Here is a 17,801-nt window from a genome sequence, read left to right as displayed (position 1 = left end):
TTACTCAGTGTTGCAAAGTGCGTAAATCACTCAATCTGTATCTTCTTTCTCAGAATGACTCACACTGTATTCAAAAGTTACATTCAGAAATTACTGCCTGTTTTTCAGTTAGTATTTTAATGCAACTCGGAGTGATTGAAATTTGTTTTATTTAATGTAATGCTCAACATTTGGTGCTTTAAATTCAAATATGCAAACTGGTTCCCATGAAAAGTGTACTGCTAAGAAAACTCTGAAAGGAGCCTTGATTTGTGATGACCTATTCACACATGTGTCAGGTTTAAAGAAGCATGTTATGAAGTGACAAATCATGCCTGCTAGCAACCTTTTTTAAAAACTAAAACTTTTTTATTCTAGGAAACTGCAGAATGAGTTACTGGAGGTGAAACGGAAAGGCAGCCGGCATCAACGACACCAGCTTGAGAACAGCAGGGTCTGCATTCGCTGTCAGAAAAATTTGGGCTTAATCTTTGATAGAGGAGATTTCTGCCCAACATGTGGACTTAGAGTTTGTAGCAAATGCCGTGTTGAAGGGATGAATGGCAAATGGAAATGCACAGTGTGTGATAAAATTGGGTGAGTTTCTTTTAAATGGACATATTTTTGGTAATTCATTTTCTGATCTTACAATATATCATTGCTGAATGATATGAACGTGTAATTAGTGTATAGGGTTGGGATAATGAAGGCATGATTGGGTTTACATTGAAGGTGTTTGAAATCCATAAATGGGGTCCAGATATAGCTCAGTTAATAGTGTTCAGACGGAGGATTCTTTTGCAAAATCAGCCCCAGGAAGATGCTGGAGGAGAGGATTGGAGAAGCACAGACTTCCACTATCAGGTTGTAGCAGTGTGTCAGCAGTAAACAATTACCTGGTATTTTCATTTTAATGTGTATATTGTTAGCTTTGGTTAAAAGGTTTTCTGAAACATATTAAATCACTCTTCTTTTTATAGTCTTTCTTTCCATGCTATTTCTATCTATGCTACCAAATTTTCTGTTAAAGATGTCATGCCAGAAACTTATCTACTTTCAGAAAAAGGGATATCCCTATAGTTCTATCCAAGTATTTTCTGCTCATAACTGGAGCAGGTGGATTCCTTTGCAGAAAAGTGTGTTCTGTTAAAGGCTGGATCTACACTGTCCTATATCCCAGGATCTGACCCAGATTATCTGCTTTGAAATGAATTATATTAGTCTACACTGTCAGATAATCTGGGATAAGAAAATAATCTGGGATCAGATCCTGGGATATAGGGCAGTGTAGACCCAGCCAAAGAGGTGGTGCCTAGGAAAACTGATTTCATTAAATTGTGCATACCTGCATTAAGCATTTTCAGTAACCCCCTACTAGCATTTCTACCCAACGTTATTGTTTCATTAATCTATATATAAAACTTTTTAAAACTACCAGCATCACTTAGCCAGCATGGCTAAAGCATACCCAGAATTACAGGCAGTTTCCATGTTAACAGTAGGATGAACTCACCCCAGACTTTGGACCAGACTTTAATGAGCCATCCACATTGCCAACCCCAGGGTGCTTCCAGACAGCATGAAAATGCGGGTTTTAATAGAAGACAAAAAATCCTGGTACCTGACAGACCTCTCGGTCCTGGGATTCCTTCTGCTGCTGTCCTCACAGACTTTCTCTGTATCAGAACAAGATGGAGGGCGAGTGGGAGGGCCAGTGGAAGGTTTTTTTTTTAAAGTAAAAAATCACTGGACAGTATATGTGCACATGTGAATATCTTAATATAAATGCAAACAGATTTGCACGTGCACATATGAGGTTCAGAACATAACTGAAGGATTTAAAAAAAACTTCTGGCAAATTTCTCTCTTTCTTCAACTGTTTATTCAAGCTTTGTTTAATATTATATACTGTAAAATAAAGAGTTTCAGATAGTTATAATTGCTCTCTGATTGTGCTTCCTTAAACAACCTGTGTGTCCATTTCACAGCCCAATTAGCTGGTTAGCTGTTTCAGGCTTTTAAAAAGCAGACATGTGCTGAAACTGTCTCCATAGGAGGAATGGAAGGAAATCACATGTTTTTTGTGTGTGCAGGGATATAAAGTGATGAGAATATATGCATTTTCCGGCTGGAATCACATGTTTTTTGTCCGTTGCTTTGAATCAGCACAAATTTATTGTTAGCCACACACCTTTTAACTCAGGAAATCCCATGTTTTAGGTTTTGTGTTGATGGGCCCCCAGAGGTGCATCACTTTAGATTATTTAGTTCAAAATACACTCTTCTATTAACATGGATGGTGGCTTCTACCACTGCCAGACATCCACTCCTTGGTTGGCATTCTAAGTAATGTAGATAAACTCCAGTAATTAAATGTGAAGATGGAGGAGAAAGCATATTAACTTGGGTGTGTGCAAACAGATGTAATGAGGCTAGCTCCTTATTTCAAGACAGATAAAATAATACACTTCATTTATATTCTGCTTTATCTCCCCGGAGGGACTCAGAGTGGATTACAGCACACATATAAGGCAATCATTCCATGCCTTTTACACAGTGAACACAATGACATACAATACACAGACAAAGATACAGGCTTCCCCCCACCTTCCCTTCCATCCTTGCAAGCAAGCAAGCAAGCAAGCAAGCAAGCATCTTGGGATTGCTAATGGTAGAATTCTTTTAAGAGTTTAGTTTGCAATATTCTTCCCTTTATAGAAACATACTGTTCTCAGCTGATGCTAGCAGAAAACGTTGTGCTGTCTGCTTTGTTATCCATGATGGACTTTGTTGTTGGGCAAGGATGGGTTTCTTATAGCTTAAAATTGGTTTAATGATTGGCATGTTGGCGACAAAAGGGAACTCAGTGTGCCTTTTGTTACCATGGTAGAAAATGAGTGATGGAGGGGAGGGTTGTTAATAAATACAGCTGTGTGGATTTTTATTTTATTTTTTGCAGGCAGATCCTCTAATGGGCCTCAATAGTAATGTTTACTGCATGTTGCAATCTGTAACAGTTGTCCTTGCAAGAGCAGTGTGTATGTCCCCAGCACATGAAAATAGTCAAATGAAAGACAGCTCCTTTTGTGCAGATCTCTTGGTGTATTCCGATTTATTTGAGTTGCTTGTAAGGTAGCTGTCATAAATAAAAAGCTTCTTGGGCTTGCAGAAGTAAAATGATAATAATAAAGCACTTCATTAGGCAGTGTCTGTTAGCAATTAAATATGAAGCAAATAATTTCTAAGTACTGATTAGTAGATCATAAAGAGTAGATGAGACAAAAGAGAAAATGCTGAGTACAGTGTGCACACTTCTTTACTCATCGTGCAGTATTTCTTTTTTATTATGTAAAAGGCAAAATGCAGGTGATTTTAAAAGATGTTTGAGATATCTGGGTGGATAATCAAATTTACTACTGCTTATGTTCATTTTGGTGCTCTTAAGGTGCGAGCACTAAACTGTAAAGGCCTTCAAATGTAGTTTCTACTTTTTAAAAATATATTTCTCAGAGCTTCTGGGTAGCATGTTGCATCAGATCACAGACCATTGCCTGTGTGTTCAAATGTGTCTTTTGTATTTCTGTAGGGACTGGTTCAGACTCTGTTGCTGTTCTTGCCAAATACATTGTGTGTTCTAGAGCAGACCTTCTTAAACTGTACGCCCCAATCCCTGACGCAGTCCCCTTAGCTCAATGTTGGGAAAAGAGGGAGGTAAAAGATGTTTAAATCCCGTGGCTGCTTCCTGCAGAATTCTAAGTGTTGTAGTTTAGTGATTACCTCTCTGGCAGAGTAGTTTAAATGCCTTTTCCTAAACTACAAACTCCAGAATTCTGCAGGAGGCAGGCACAAGCATTTACTGGCCTTCCTTATCTCCAGCTGCACCCCCTTGCTTAATGGAAATCTGGTATTTATTATTTATTTGCTTCTTTATTTGCCCTATTTACACCCTACCTTTCTCATTCCTGAAGGGGACTCAAGGCGGCTCACATATAAGCAATTATTCAATGCCTTAGAGCAACACACAATTTCAATGAACATTAAAATTAACATTATATTAAACATTTAAAACATTACATTCAATATTAAAACCACACCATCCATAATCATAGTCCAAGGCCATTCCATAGTCATTGCACATATTTTTGTTAGTATTTGAAGAATTTCACCTTTATCTTCCTGCAGAGTTTAGCTTACAATAGGATGGACCCTCTGCATCCAGAAATTCAACCATCCACAGCTTAAATATCTGTTTCTATATCTATCTATCTATCTCAAACTTTGACTTGCCTTTGTATATAAGGGACATGATTTCACCACACCCTTGTATATCATGGTATTTGAGCATCCACTGTGGGACCTGGAATCAAGACTCAGCAGATATTGAAGGTCACTGTATTTTACTTAATGGGTTTGATGTTATGTCCTTGGAAGTTAGACATGCTCTAATTGTGCTGGTACAGCTGTACCAGAAGCTCCCACTTTATTTGCCTTGTATTAAGTGTTTGCTTACAGCCCAAGGCTTGGGATTTTGCAGAAGGGTGGCTTCCTGTTAAAGTTTGCAGTTATAGGGCAGGCCGCCTGTCCATCATCATTAGGTTCCTTAGTTACGCTCCCTTTTGGGTTTTCAGAAGAGAAGGGAGCCATTTTTAGACAGTTACACACAAGGAAGCTAGTCTATAGGACGCAGACAGCTCATCCCGTAGGAAAAGCTTCATTCCTCAGACTCATCCGGGGATCATCCGGGGATTATCCAGGGAAATAGAAACAGAAGGAAAAGATCCCAAAGGCTCTGGCTGAGAGCTCACAGCCTCTCAGCCTCACAGCACCAGAGGGGAAAACAGCCCTGAAGTTCCCACAGGACAGCATTACAGAACCACTGAATTCCAGTTGAAATATTTTCAAGCCTTGGCTGGTAGGTTTACTCGATGTCCAGATGCATTTGGGATTGGTAGACAGATGATCGACAGCCTGGGAGAGATTATAAAGGGTTCTTCCTCATGCTGAGATAGTACAGTTAATCCAAGTCAGTGCCAGTCTCTTAAAGACTAGAATAAGAAAGCCTTGAAGTGTTGTTTGAAGATTTGTTATTTGTTCCTTAATAAAGACTTTGTTGTACCATTAAAGACTCCAAAGACCATCACTTCAGGAAATCCCTAAAAATCTCTCTTTGAGGCATCCCGGCTTCCCACTGAGTTAAAGTATACGCCCTATAGAATAAAGACAATTTGTTCAGACCCAGTGCGCGACAGAACACTAATTGTTATTGCTGTGATACAATTGGTCCTCCATAGTCACAGATTTAACCATTCAATGTTTTCCCAAAACGTTTTATTTATACCTATTTTATGTCACATCAAATTTTCTTTGGCAAAAAGGGTTCTCAAGCTGAAAATGTTTCTAGAGAATGACTTTTCTTAAATAGTGAGCAGGGCTCACTATTTAGTTGTTTAGTTTTCTTATTGGGTGCATCTGCACTGTAGAATTCATGCAGTTTGACACCATTTTAACAGCTCTGACTCATTGCAATGGAATCATGGCAGCTGTAGTCTGCTGAGTCACCTGTGCTCCTTTGCAGAGAAGGCTAAAAATCCTTGTAAAATGACAGCTCCCATAATTCCATAACAATGAACCGGAGCAGTTAAAGTGTGTCAGATTGTGTTGATTCCGCAGTGTAGAAGCACTCGTTGAGGAACTGCCCTAAGTAACACTATGTAGGATCTGCTTAATAGACAGTCAACAGAATGTTAGAGAACTATGTGCTCCAGAATTTTATATAATTGATTATCACAGGGATATAATTCAAAGACACAGCCATGTTAATCCAAATCAGTATGCAAATGAATCTTGTAGCACTTAATTTAGAGAAAGCTGGTAGCATAAGTTGGTAGTATAAGCTTTTGTAGACTTACCATAAGTCTGTTTTATCAGATGCATGCAGTGAAATAATTTTGTGTCATAGTAATTTAAACATTTCCAGGATTTCCAGAAAATACTGAACTACAGAATAAGGTTTATTTGTTGACTTCTTGTCTAAGCATCAACATTTTAAAGAAGCAGCTAACAAGTTTTCTTTTGTATGAAAACAAATTAAAACTTTGGCTGTTAATCTTCTGAAATGTCTTTCTATTTAGTAGACTGCACTAATTATAGCAGACACTTGCCACATTCAATAAGAAAGATGTGCATTTGGGTTTAGGCAGCAGCTTAAGAAGGATTAATGATGATTCAGAAGGCAAATGTATATCACATTCACTTCCTGTAAACCGATTTGTCACAGTCAAAGGAATTCACCACTCTGTGGTGTTAAGCTGTTATATTTGGGAGGTGAGGAAGTCCTTTAAGTTATGTTCTTTATACAGTTTTTCCAGACTTTATCAAATGTGATGCTGGCGGCATGCCAAATATATCACAGCATGAAATTGCAATTTCTGTGCTGGTGAGCAGAGCCAGGAGGGTTGGCTAGACATTTTATATAGTTATATCTAGTGATTTATTTAGAGCACAATTTAACCATAAATTTAAGTCCAAAGGGAGGGATGAGCACAGAGATTATGTTTCATTTTATCGTTCACCCAAAACTCACAGAACAGATCAAATATCATCTTCTCTGACATATACTTAAACTCGAGCATCCATGTACTCCATCTTTTCAGAATTGAATTTGAATTTACTGGCTCTAGTATAGCTCATTATCAAATTCAAAGACTGGGTTTGTTATGAATAACTTTTCAATAACTTTAAAGCATAGGTTCTTTTTATTGCAATTTTCTAGTAAGAGAAAAGGTACCAGAACTTTTACAGAATAACATTTAGGCATACAGAAATACAGATTCTATGTAACTACATTGAATTCACAAACAACTTACAGTTACATTGGCTGACAAACAAACATTTTCACTCAGCGTTCACATTACATACGCACATTCATTCATCCTCATGCATCCAAATATTATTTATTATTTATTTATTTTGGGTACTTTTACCCCGCCCTTCTCAACCCCCGAGGGGGGACTCAGGGCGGCTTACAAAAAGGCACAATTCGATGCCTACATAGAATACACATATGTATAAAACCAGCAATCAACAATTATCACAGTTAAAACAGTCAGTATATAACACATTCAGTATTACCATATCCTTTCTCCCTCTTTGGAGAAGAACACCTCTTAGGCCAGATTGCTTCCCTGCAAATCTGCTGCTTTTCCAATACTTCCAAAACTTCTAAAACGCCAAAATGCATCCTCTTTCCCCAAGACTCCAAAATTGCACTCCTTTCTCTTCCCTTGAGAAAAGGAGGCAAGTGTCCAGAATCCTACTCCCCCATAGCAGATCTGACACTCTCCAAAGGTACACCATCTCTTTCAATAGAGCATGGTGGGTGAATAGCACAGCTGTCTGTTACAATTTTTGGGTTGTAATAAGGTCTCTCATATATCAATAATTCTTGCTGATGTTCCAGAATTGTAAATGAATAATAGATGTTTTTCCAGCCTGAAACATCCTGGCTACATCTTAGTTCCTGGCAGATATTGATTCTCCTTAATTGGTGATGGTAAACACAAGGAGCCTTGTGTTGACTTCCTTCTTAATGTAGGAATCCTTATAAACATTTCCATAACTTAAAAGAACCATTGTAGTCCCTCTACAGAAGTAGAGAAGATCAGGATACAAAAGTTTTAAATAAATAAATTGTCTCTGATAATGTATCTCTAGACTATATAGACCCCAACCACAAATCTTTCGAACAATTCCATTCATACCATACATCATATATTATGCATTACAGGTTCGGAACTTCCTTAGCTTTACAAAACAGAAAGGTGGGACTGGATGTCATCAGTCTACTGTTGGCACTTTACGCCAGATCACTTTTTTGGTACGTTAAGTCACTTCAGTCAATGACCTGGCTGGAACATTGTAGGATATATAGCACAAATGGTAAGGGGTCAGGTGAGTGCTGTGTCAATGCTCCCTTCTGGAATAAGTATCACCAGTAAGAATGCTTCCCACCCCAATATACTATTAATGTAGAACAACTAGCTTTCCATTAATGTGTTTATAAAAGAATAACTAAAAGCAGCCAGTATTGGCCAAAGGTATCATTGATATGTTTTTCAGGATAATGAACTACTAAAGGAAATGTGGTTGAGAATTAACCTTGGGAAAGTTGTGTAGAAATAAAATGCTATTTTTTGTCAAAGGTTTGGATTTCTTTGCGTTGTGAAGTTGGTGAATACAGTGTCTTGCCCTGAAGGCAAAATCCATTTAGCATTGTATTCAAAAACAGGAGAAAGAATCAACACAAACTCCAGTTTGTGTGATGCTTGTTAGTAAAAACTGACAATCACACAATTCTTGAAAAATACCTCCTACTCGGAATGAAACAGAAGCATGGCCCCAGTCTCTTTGCTTGTTATATAGTTGGGCTGCAAATCCTGTTGAGTTCCAGAACAAACAAACAAACAAATAAACATCCTAGAGGTTAATAGTTCTAATAAATTCTCTTGTTGGGAAAATTTGTCAGGTTTCTAATATAAACATTTGTTATCCTGCCTTGGCAGGAAGGGGCGCTCCATTCAGTTATGCTGGCCACATGACCTTGGAAATTTCTACGGACAACGCTGGCTCTTCAACTTAGAAATGGAGATGAGCACTACCACCCAGAGTCAAACAAGACTAGACTTAATGGCAGGGGAAACCTTTAACTTTACTATCAAAGGGTATTTTTAGAACATTCCCCAGTGCTAAAACTGAAAAACATGCATATTTACACACATTTATGAACTATGTTTTTTTACCAAATGTAAAATAAAAAATAAATAAATGGATGAGGGGACTAGAAAGTGCTTAGAGTTCAAGAAGAATATGCAGAATGCCATGGCACACTTGGATTCAAAAGGACCAATTTGTATATTCTGTTTCTGTGCTCTTTCCAAGGAGTAGTGACACTTTATCCTCCTGAACTTCTGGTTTTCTTTTCTTTGATTTGAGCTGATGTTATTTGGCTCCAACTTGCAGAGATAGAACAAGAATGTTCTCAGGCAAGGCTGGCAATGTGAGTGGTCCCAGCTCTGGACCCCCCCCCCCCCCCCCCAAGCACACAGTAAAGCAGGGCAGGCAACACCTATCCAACGGGGGGGGGGGGGAGGGATATTTTCAGCTTGACTAAGTGACTGAGGGCTGTGCTTATTTTCTGTTTCTTAAAAAAAGCTGTCCAGTTTAAAACTACATAGCAATAGCTTACTATATGTAAGATTGTAATATAAAGTAATTAAAAATAATACCTCATTTAGTCTGTAAAAATCCTCCCACTCATTATTAACAGAACTCCACATGGATATTTGGTTATTAAATGTATATTTCTGTATAAATGAACTTTACATGTACTTAAATTGACTTTAGCATGATATGGATTATTGGTATTGCTAGAAAAGGAACTAAACTGATTATGACATTGGCTGACAATGACTACAGTGTAGATTCTCATTGATTGTAATGTTTGGCATCAAACTGTCATGTCACTTGTAGAGAGCATGTGAGGCTGTAAAAAGGGGCATGGGGATCTCACAAAGCCCACAGGGCACTCACCTGTGATCTAGAAATTAAGGATTTTTCTCAGTTTGCCTTGAATTTATCCTCTGACTTATTGTATGAGCTCAGTTTAGGGTGAGGAACTATTAATGGAGGCAAAAGTCGTGAAGAGGTGGCGAGCCAATGGTTGGGAGATGGAGAACAGATCACTTCACATGTAAAGGTCACAAGATGGAGAAAAGCTTTCACTGCTCATATATGGTTGCATGTATGAGATGATTCGTGATATTCAACTAACTTTGAGATACCAAGTGCTATATATTAAGGAAAGTTTAAAATGGATGTCTCCTTGTTTTCTCATTTTCTTTCTTTGACTTTGGTGAAAGAAGCAGGGGTGAGACTGTGGAATTGTTATGTACCTTCAAATTTTTTTGACTGACTTCAATGTTAAGGTGAACCTATTATGGGGATTTCTCAGCATTTTTCCCGAGGTCACCCAGTGGGGTTCCCTGGCTGAGCGAGATTTAAATGCTAGTCTCTGGAGTTGTACTTCAATGGTCAAAGCATGATACCATGCTGGGTCTCTGTGGAACTGCTTAGAAGGATTTAATGTGAAACAGATAACAACAGGTATTAGAAAGGGTTCTTCTCCTAGAATCATTGAGTTGGAAGAGACTTTGTGGGCCGTCCAGTCTAACCCTCTGCCAAGAAGCATGAAAATCGCATTCAAAGCACGCTTATCCTTTCTCAGAATTTTGCTCCCAAGTTGCATGTAGTTGCAAAATTTTTCTTTATTAAGATTTGCAAACAAAATGCTAATGAAATTGTGATTGCCTCATTTCTAATAAAACAGATAATTGTCATGTAGTAATATAATTGTGCTTTTATATTTGCCTTATCTTTTAATTTTTGCTAAAGACATTTAGATTTCTTGAGCAGATAGGGAAACCAAATACGTAACTAGCTCCTGTTGATTATATCAGTTTGCACCACTTTAGCTTTATTTCTTTCACGCAGGCATCTTAGGATAGTAACAGGAGAATGGTTTTTTGAAGAGAGATCAAAGCGTTTCAAGCAGTCCAAGCTACTTGGAACAGATGTTGTTAGACGGTCCCTCCTGCGCAAACTCCCAGGTAAAAATAACAAGGATAAGAAGAATATGCTTTTCCTATATGTGTCTATAGCCTTGCTGTTTTCACATTTTTTTCATTTTACAAAGATTCAACCATTATAGAATTTTTAAAATCCTCTTTGTTGGCTACCAAATGATCTCTTGTCTATGGAACTAGCCAGGACAACACCTGTTAGCTTCAGCAGCCCTACAGCATTGAATATTACTTCATCAGGTTGGAAGCAGATGAAAAGACTGCAGATGTCAGAGTAGTGTGAGTCTAGATGATGTTGAATTTCAACTCATTATATTGCTCACCATTATTTATTTATTTATATTTATTTATTTATTTATTTATTTATTTATTTATTTATTTGGAATATTTATATCCCATCCTTCTCAAACTCTGAAGAGGGACTCGGAACGGCTACCAACAGGCACTATTCAATGCCAACAGAAAATAAAACAGCATAAAATACAATTAGCACAAATTAAGAGAGTTATAAATATACATTAAAACAGTTCACCAGTTCAATCATCTTCCTAAACAGTCCTTTGCAGCCCTGCTCCAGTAAGCAACACGGCTGCCGATCATTGGACTGCCTGGAGCTTCCAAGCAGTCTTCAGAGGTAGCCCCACGTAGAGTGCATTGCAGTAATCTATTTGGGATGTAAGCAGAGGGTGGACCACCGTGGCCAAGTCTGACCTCCCAAGATACGGGCACAGCTGGAGCACAAGTTTTAATTGTGCAAAAGCTCCCCTGGCCATCATTATAATCTGATGCTAAAAGGTGTTATAGTCCAACATCTGATGGCCTGAACACTCCTCATCTCTTTAATCTGTTCATCTGCCCCCATCCTGTTACCAGCATTATATTGTGACAGACCTTGTTTGTTCGTTTTGTTTTAAGCATATGTGTTTCTTGCTTGTATTTCTTATTTGAAGTTTTATTGAGGATAGCTTTGCTTTAATCCTTGCCTTTATTATCTCTTCCCTTTATAGTGCTGCTCATGCTAGCAGTTTCAGGCATTTTCCTTATAATGGTGGGATATCGTCATCATCGGCGATCCCTTGTGTTTGAGTATGATTGTCTTCCAAGTGTAAGGTCTTGGTGGTGGGTCCATAGGTGGCTGTAGACCCATAGGAGACCCATTCTTGATCCGCATGTTCTTCTGCAGTGAGGACATCAGTTTCCAGATAGAAGGCGGTCCCGGTCAGGGTTGGCTTGACATGCCTTCCTCTTGACATGTTTCTCCCTTTCTCCCTTCATTCATGCCTCTTCAAATACCACAGCACTGTTGGTCACAGCTGATCTTCAGTTAGAACGCTTGAGGGACAGGGCTTCCCAATTCTCTGTGTCTATGGCACAGTTTTTAAGGTTAGCTTTAAGCCATCTTTAAATCTTTTTTCCTGTCCACCAACATTCCATTTTCTGTTCTTGAGTTGAGAATAGAGTAACTGCTTTGGGAGGTGGCGATTGGGCATTCCAACAATGTGGCTAGTCCTGTGAAGTTGATGGCAAAGGATGATCACTTAAATGCTGGTGGTCTTTGCTTCTAGAATGCTGACATTTGTTGGCCTGTCTTCCCAAGAGATTTACTGGATTTTTCAAAGGCAACACTGATGGTATCGTTCCAGGCGTTGAGTGTGATGTCTGTAGATGGTCCACGTTTTGCAGGAATATAACAGAGCTGGGAGGACAATAGCTTTATAAACAAGCATCTTGGTATCCCTATAAATGTCCCAATCCTCAAACACTCTCTGCTTCACTTGGAAAAATACATTAAAACAGTTCACCTGCAGAGCTCAGATGGTGTTGTATTTCAGTGTCGATGTTGAGTTTTGCAGAGAGGTGGCTGAAATAGTCAACATTTTCTAATATTACAGCATTAAACTGTATTTCTGGCATCAAGAGGAATTGGCTGATGCCTGCTGGAAGAGTATTTTTGTTTTCTTGATATTCAGTGAGAGACCAAGCTTTTTGTATGCTTCTGCAAAGTTGTTTACAGTGGCTTATACATCTTGGTGAGATATAAATAAATACCTTAACAAAGAAGTGTCATGGTGGCTGGTGAATTGTAAAGCACTTCACTTCTACATAGTTGGGCATCCTTGAACAGTTGTGCTCTAGTGACTGCTCATGATGGAATGGAGGCAGTTGGCTTAACATTGAATTATCTGATAATTATGTATTCGAATTCATTTTTAAAAGTGCCTCTTTTCTTTCTAAGGTGCTTCCTCTGAACAGACAGAGGGGAGGAAAACTAAAGATGAATTACCAGGGAGCTCAGAAAACACCTCAAAGCAAGATGTGTTATCTTCCTTGTCCAGCGGGACAAAAGTAGTCCTCGGTGGGCCCAGGAAAATAGGGTAAGGTATCTTTTTAATAATATGTAATGGATATCTATTCGTGACTCAAACATAATCAATCACTTGACCTTAAAACATAGTCAATCACTTGAAGAAGCCAGATGCTTTTATTGTTACTGAAGATTGTGTTCTACAAGCATAGCTGTAATATGTGTAAGTACAAAAAAATGTAACTATTGTGCTCTTATTCTCCTAAGGAGTCACAAATAAATTTACTTATATTTTGAGGATTTTAAAATTATGATTCAGAATTAAATTCTGATTCATAAATGACTCAACAGCATTTTAGGGCTTACAATTATTCATTCTTCACTACTTCCCTAGTCAATTTGCTCAGCTTACAAATAAAATGTTTTTGTGCTCTTGCTAATGAACACAACACAATAAACTGGGTCCTCCAATTTGCCCTTCCAATTTGCCACAGGTTATGGGCACAATTTACCCCAGTGAAAGTAGAAAAACCAAGAATATCTCCTGGGGAGAGGAAATGGGATGCCACTGTTGTGATCCCTGGAGGCAGGGCTACCCACAATAGTCCCTTGGGCAAGAAGAGGAGGATCCACTCCTCATGCCACTTCATTTACCCTAAGAGTCCAGGATCTTCTCCCTCTTCCTATATGCCACTAGTATCTGTTTCGCCCAGGCCAAAGAAGCGAGATATTGAGGGGAACAGAAACACATGGCAAAATGGAATAGAAGGAACTAGCCCTGTGTGTGCCTGCAACATCACTTACCTGGAAAATATAATTCCTCTTCCTCTTTCTGTATGCCATGTCTTTCTGCTTTCCCTCAATACCTCCCTTCTTTTGCATAGGCAAAACAGATATTCACAGGAAGATGAATCAGATCTGCTGGGCAAGTGGAGTGGCACATGGAGCTGACTTCTTTTTTTGTCTATGTATGGCAAGTCTCTATTTCACCCAAGCAAAGAAAGGGAGCTATCAGGCAGGAACAGAAACATGTGACACATCTACCTCCCAAATAGCCCCTTTACTCACTTCCTGAGGACAGGGCTGCCATGTAAATGTACACATGGAAGCCCCAACTTTGGGAGGTAAAGGCTGGAGGCACAAGCTCTCCAAAAATCCAAATCACAACTGTGAAACCCACAGAAATGCACTGCACATACCATTATTGTTTGTTTGCTCTTTAAAAAAGGATCCTCATTCTCTTTATATTAGAACTTTGTGGGGTTGTCCAGTCCAACTGATTAGCAATATACTCAGGAGAACAAAACATTGTGCTCATTAATATAATTATTTGGTTGACTTTGCTGTCACAAGATGTTATAACAGTCATTATTTGAACCGATTTCTGGAGATTAAGTTTATTTATTATTATTATTATTATTATTATTATTAACTTTATTTGTACCCCGCTAGCATCTCCCAAAGGACTCGATGCGGCTTACACGGGCCGAAGCCACAAAACACAATACAATAGAAAACATAACACAGCGATAAACAAAGCAAATCAAATAATTAAGCAAAATAACCACAATGACAATACATCAAGACACTATTAAAACTGGTTCGGCCAGCGCAATGGGGTACAGGGTTAAAAGTGCTGAGATGGCAGGAGGAACGTAGGATTAAAGTGTGGTGTGCAGCAATGTTAGTTGTGCTAAAGTGCATCTAGGACTTGGGATGGGGATTCCTAATCTGCGAAGGCACATCGGAACAGCCAAGTTTTTAGGTTCCTTCTGAAAACTGCCAGAGTAGGGGCCTGACGAAGCTCTTTTGGAAGGGCATTCCAGAGTCGGGGGGCCGCCACAGAGAAGGCCCTGTCCCGCGTCCCCACCAAGCGCGCTTGCGACGTAGGTGGGATAACGAGCAGGGCCTCCCCAGATGACCGGAGCGAGCGTGTGGGTTCGTAGATGGAAATGCGGTCACGCAGGTAGGGTGGTCCCAAACCGTTCAGGGCTTTGTAGGTGAGCACCTGCACCTTGAATTGGGCTCGGAAAATAAATGGCAGCCAGTGGAGCTCCTTGAACAAGAGGGTTGACCTCTCTTGATAATGAGCTCCAGTTAGCATCCTGGCTGCTGCCCGCTGGACCAATTGTAGTTTCCGAGCCGTCTTCAAGGGCAGCCCCACGTAGAGCGCATTGCAGTAATCCATTCTAGAGGTGACCAAGGCGTGGACCACCCCGGCCAGATCCGCCTTCACAAGGTACGGTCGCAGCTGGCGCACAAGTCTCAGTTGTGCAAAGGCCCTCCCGGATACCGCCGACACCTGAGCCTCAAGTGTAAGCGAAGAATCCAAGAGGACACCCAAACTGCGGACCTGTGGCTTCAGGGGGAGTGTAACCCCGTCCAACACAGGTTGCCACCCTATACCCCGATCCGGTTTACGATCGACCAGGAGGACCTCTGTCTTGTCGGGATTGATCTTCAGCTTGTTCTTCCTCATCCAGATCGACACAGCGGCCAGGCACTCGTCCAGCACCCGAGAAGCCTCCTTGGAATTAGGTGGAAAGGAGTAGTAGAGTTGTGTGTCATCCGCATAGAGATGGCACCCAACTCCAAAACTCCGGATGACCTCTCCCAGCGGTTTCATGTAGATGTTGAAGAGCATGGGCGACAAGATAGATCCTTGCGGGACCCCACAGGTCAAAGGCCAGGGGTCCGAGCAGGCGTCTCCCAGCTTCACCATCTGGGTGCGTCCCTCCAGGAAGGACTGGAGCCACGACAGAACCGTGCCCCCAAGGCCCATCCCAGAGAGACGACCCAGAAGGATACCATGATCGATGGTATCGAAAGCCGCTGAGATGTCCAAGAGAACCAGCAGAGTCACACTCCCCCTGTCCAGCTCTCTGCGGAGGTCATCCACCAAGGCGACCAAGGCTGTCTCGGTGCCATGGCCAGGCCTGAAACCAGACTGTGCCTGATCTAGGTAGTTGGTATCGTCTAGGAAGCCCTGGAGCTGCGAGGCGACCACCCGCTCCAGCACCTTACCCAAGAAAGGGAGGTTGGAGACTGGTCTGTAGTTATTCAGCACCGTGGAGTCAAGGGAAGCTCTTTTGAGGAGTGGACGAACCACTGCCTGTTTCAAACCAGATGGAAAAATCCCTTGCTCCAACGATGCATTGACAATCAATACAAACCAGTCAACCAACCCCTCCCTGGCTGATTTAATGAGCCAAGATGGGCATGGGTCTAGAGGTGAGGTGGTCGCCCTCACAGCCCCAAGAACCTCCTCTACGGTTTCAGGAAGAACAAGCCTAAAAGAATCCCACAAAATTGGACAAGCAGGTACCTCCGTCACCTCTTCAGGCACTGCGATGGAATTGGAGTCGAGCTCGAGGCGTATCTGGGCGACTTTATCTGCAAAATGGTGTGCGAAATCGCGACACCGAGCTGCGGGGTCGTCAGGGACCCCCTCCACCGCAGGTGGGTGGAGGAGTTCTCCCACGACCCGAAACAGCTCCGATGATCTATTTGCTGCAGATGCTATACGAGCGGTCGTGAATGACTTCCTGGCCGCCCGTATGGCCACGGAGTATGCCTTAAGAGAGGCTCTAGCCCGTGTTCGATCAGATACATCTCGAGATTTCCTCCATTTGCGCTCTAGCCCCCTTCTCGTGTGCTTCATCACAGCCAGCTCCTCGGTGAACCAAGGAGATGGCCTGTCACGACGCAACGAGATGGGGCGTTCGGGTGCGATCATATCTAACGCCCTGGCCATCTCCCCGTTATAGAGAGTTACCAAGGCGTCGATAGAATCGCCAGGCTCCAAGGCAGGAAGAACCCTAAGATTCCTCAGGAATCCATCCGGATCCATCAGTCTCCTAGGGCGGACCATCTTAATTTGTCCTCCACCCCTGCGGAGGTTTAGGGTCGCAGTAAGTCTAAATGTGATCAGATGATGGTCAGACCATGACACTGGAAGGATGTTTTGATCTTCCACTCTGATCAATTCGTCGTCCGCCACAAAGACAAGGTCGAGAGTGTGCCCAGCTTGATGCGTGGGGCCGGATATTATCTGTGACAGTCCTATGGCCGTCATGGTGGCCATAAAGTCCTGAGCTGCGCCAGATAAAGTGGTCTCGGCGTGGATGTTAAAGTCTCCCAGCACCACCAGGTGCTGGGAGAGCAAAGCCGAATTAGAGACCACCTCCGCTAACTCAGACAGGGAAGCTGCTGGATCTCGGGGTGGACGATACACCAACAGGAACCCCACACTGTCACGGCTCCCCACCTTCAAGTGGACACATTCAAACCCAGAAGCTTGCGGGACAACGCATCTGGTCACGGCGATGGATTGCCGGAAGACCACTGCGACCCCTCCTCCCCGCCCCCCTTGTCTGGCCTGCTGATGCACTCCGAAACCAGGTGGACACAACTGGGTGAGATTTACTCCCCCCAGCTCATCCAGCCAGGTCTCGGTGATGCATGCCAGATCCGCCCTCTCATCCGTGATCAAGTCCTGGATGGCCGCGGTCTTACCATTAACGGATCTGGCATTAATCAGCAGGACCTTAAGGCCAAGGGGGCTGCCATGGAGCCTACCACTACCTACCTTCTCCAGGGTCGCAAGAACATGAATGGCATGTTATATTTTTTCTGAAGTACTCTGACTATTAGTTGCTGGGAATCAGGAGACAGAGAGCTAATTTTTTGTTAAGTTTCTATGAGTAAAAGGCGGGTGGCTACTACTGAGAGGAGACATGATAGTTATGTATAAATATGTGCGAGGAAGTCATAGGGAGGAGGGAGCAAGCTTGTTTTCTGCTGCCCTGGAGACTAGGACGCGGCACAGTGGCTTCAAACTACAAGAAAGGAGATTCCATCTGAACATTAGGAATAACTTC

At 41.5% G+C, this 17,801-nt stretch overlaps 1 protein-coding gene across 4 annotated transcripts in view; it reads left to right on the top strand.

The window, feature by feature from the left end:
* The window catches only part of SYTL5 (synaptotagmin like 5), an 81,625-nt gene that overhangs the window by 34,292 nt on the left and 29,532 nt on the right, over positions 1-17,801 (top strand). For all 4 annotated transcript variants that reach the window (XM_060770160.2, XM_060770157.2, XM_060770158.2 and 1 more), the window contains 3 exons: positions 358-576; positions 10,528-10,643; positions 12,853-12,991. In XM_060770160.2, the coding sequence (XP_060626143.2) occupies positions 358-576; positions 10,528-10,643; positions 12,853-12,991 (474 nt within the window). The remainder of the gene's footprint in view (positions 1-357; positions 577-10,527; positions 10,644-12,852; positions 12,992-17,801) is intronic.

Source organism: Anolis sagrei, chromosome 3 (genome assembly GCF_037176765.1).
Source record: "Anolis sagrei isolate rAnoSag1 chromosome 3, rAnoSag1.mat, whole genome shotgun sequence".
NCBI lineage: Eukaryota > Metazoa > Chordata > Lepidosauria > Squamata > Dactyloidae > Anolis > Anolis sagrei.
This window is presented reverse-complemented; position numbering and strand designations above follow the sequence as displayed.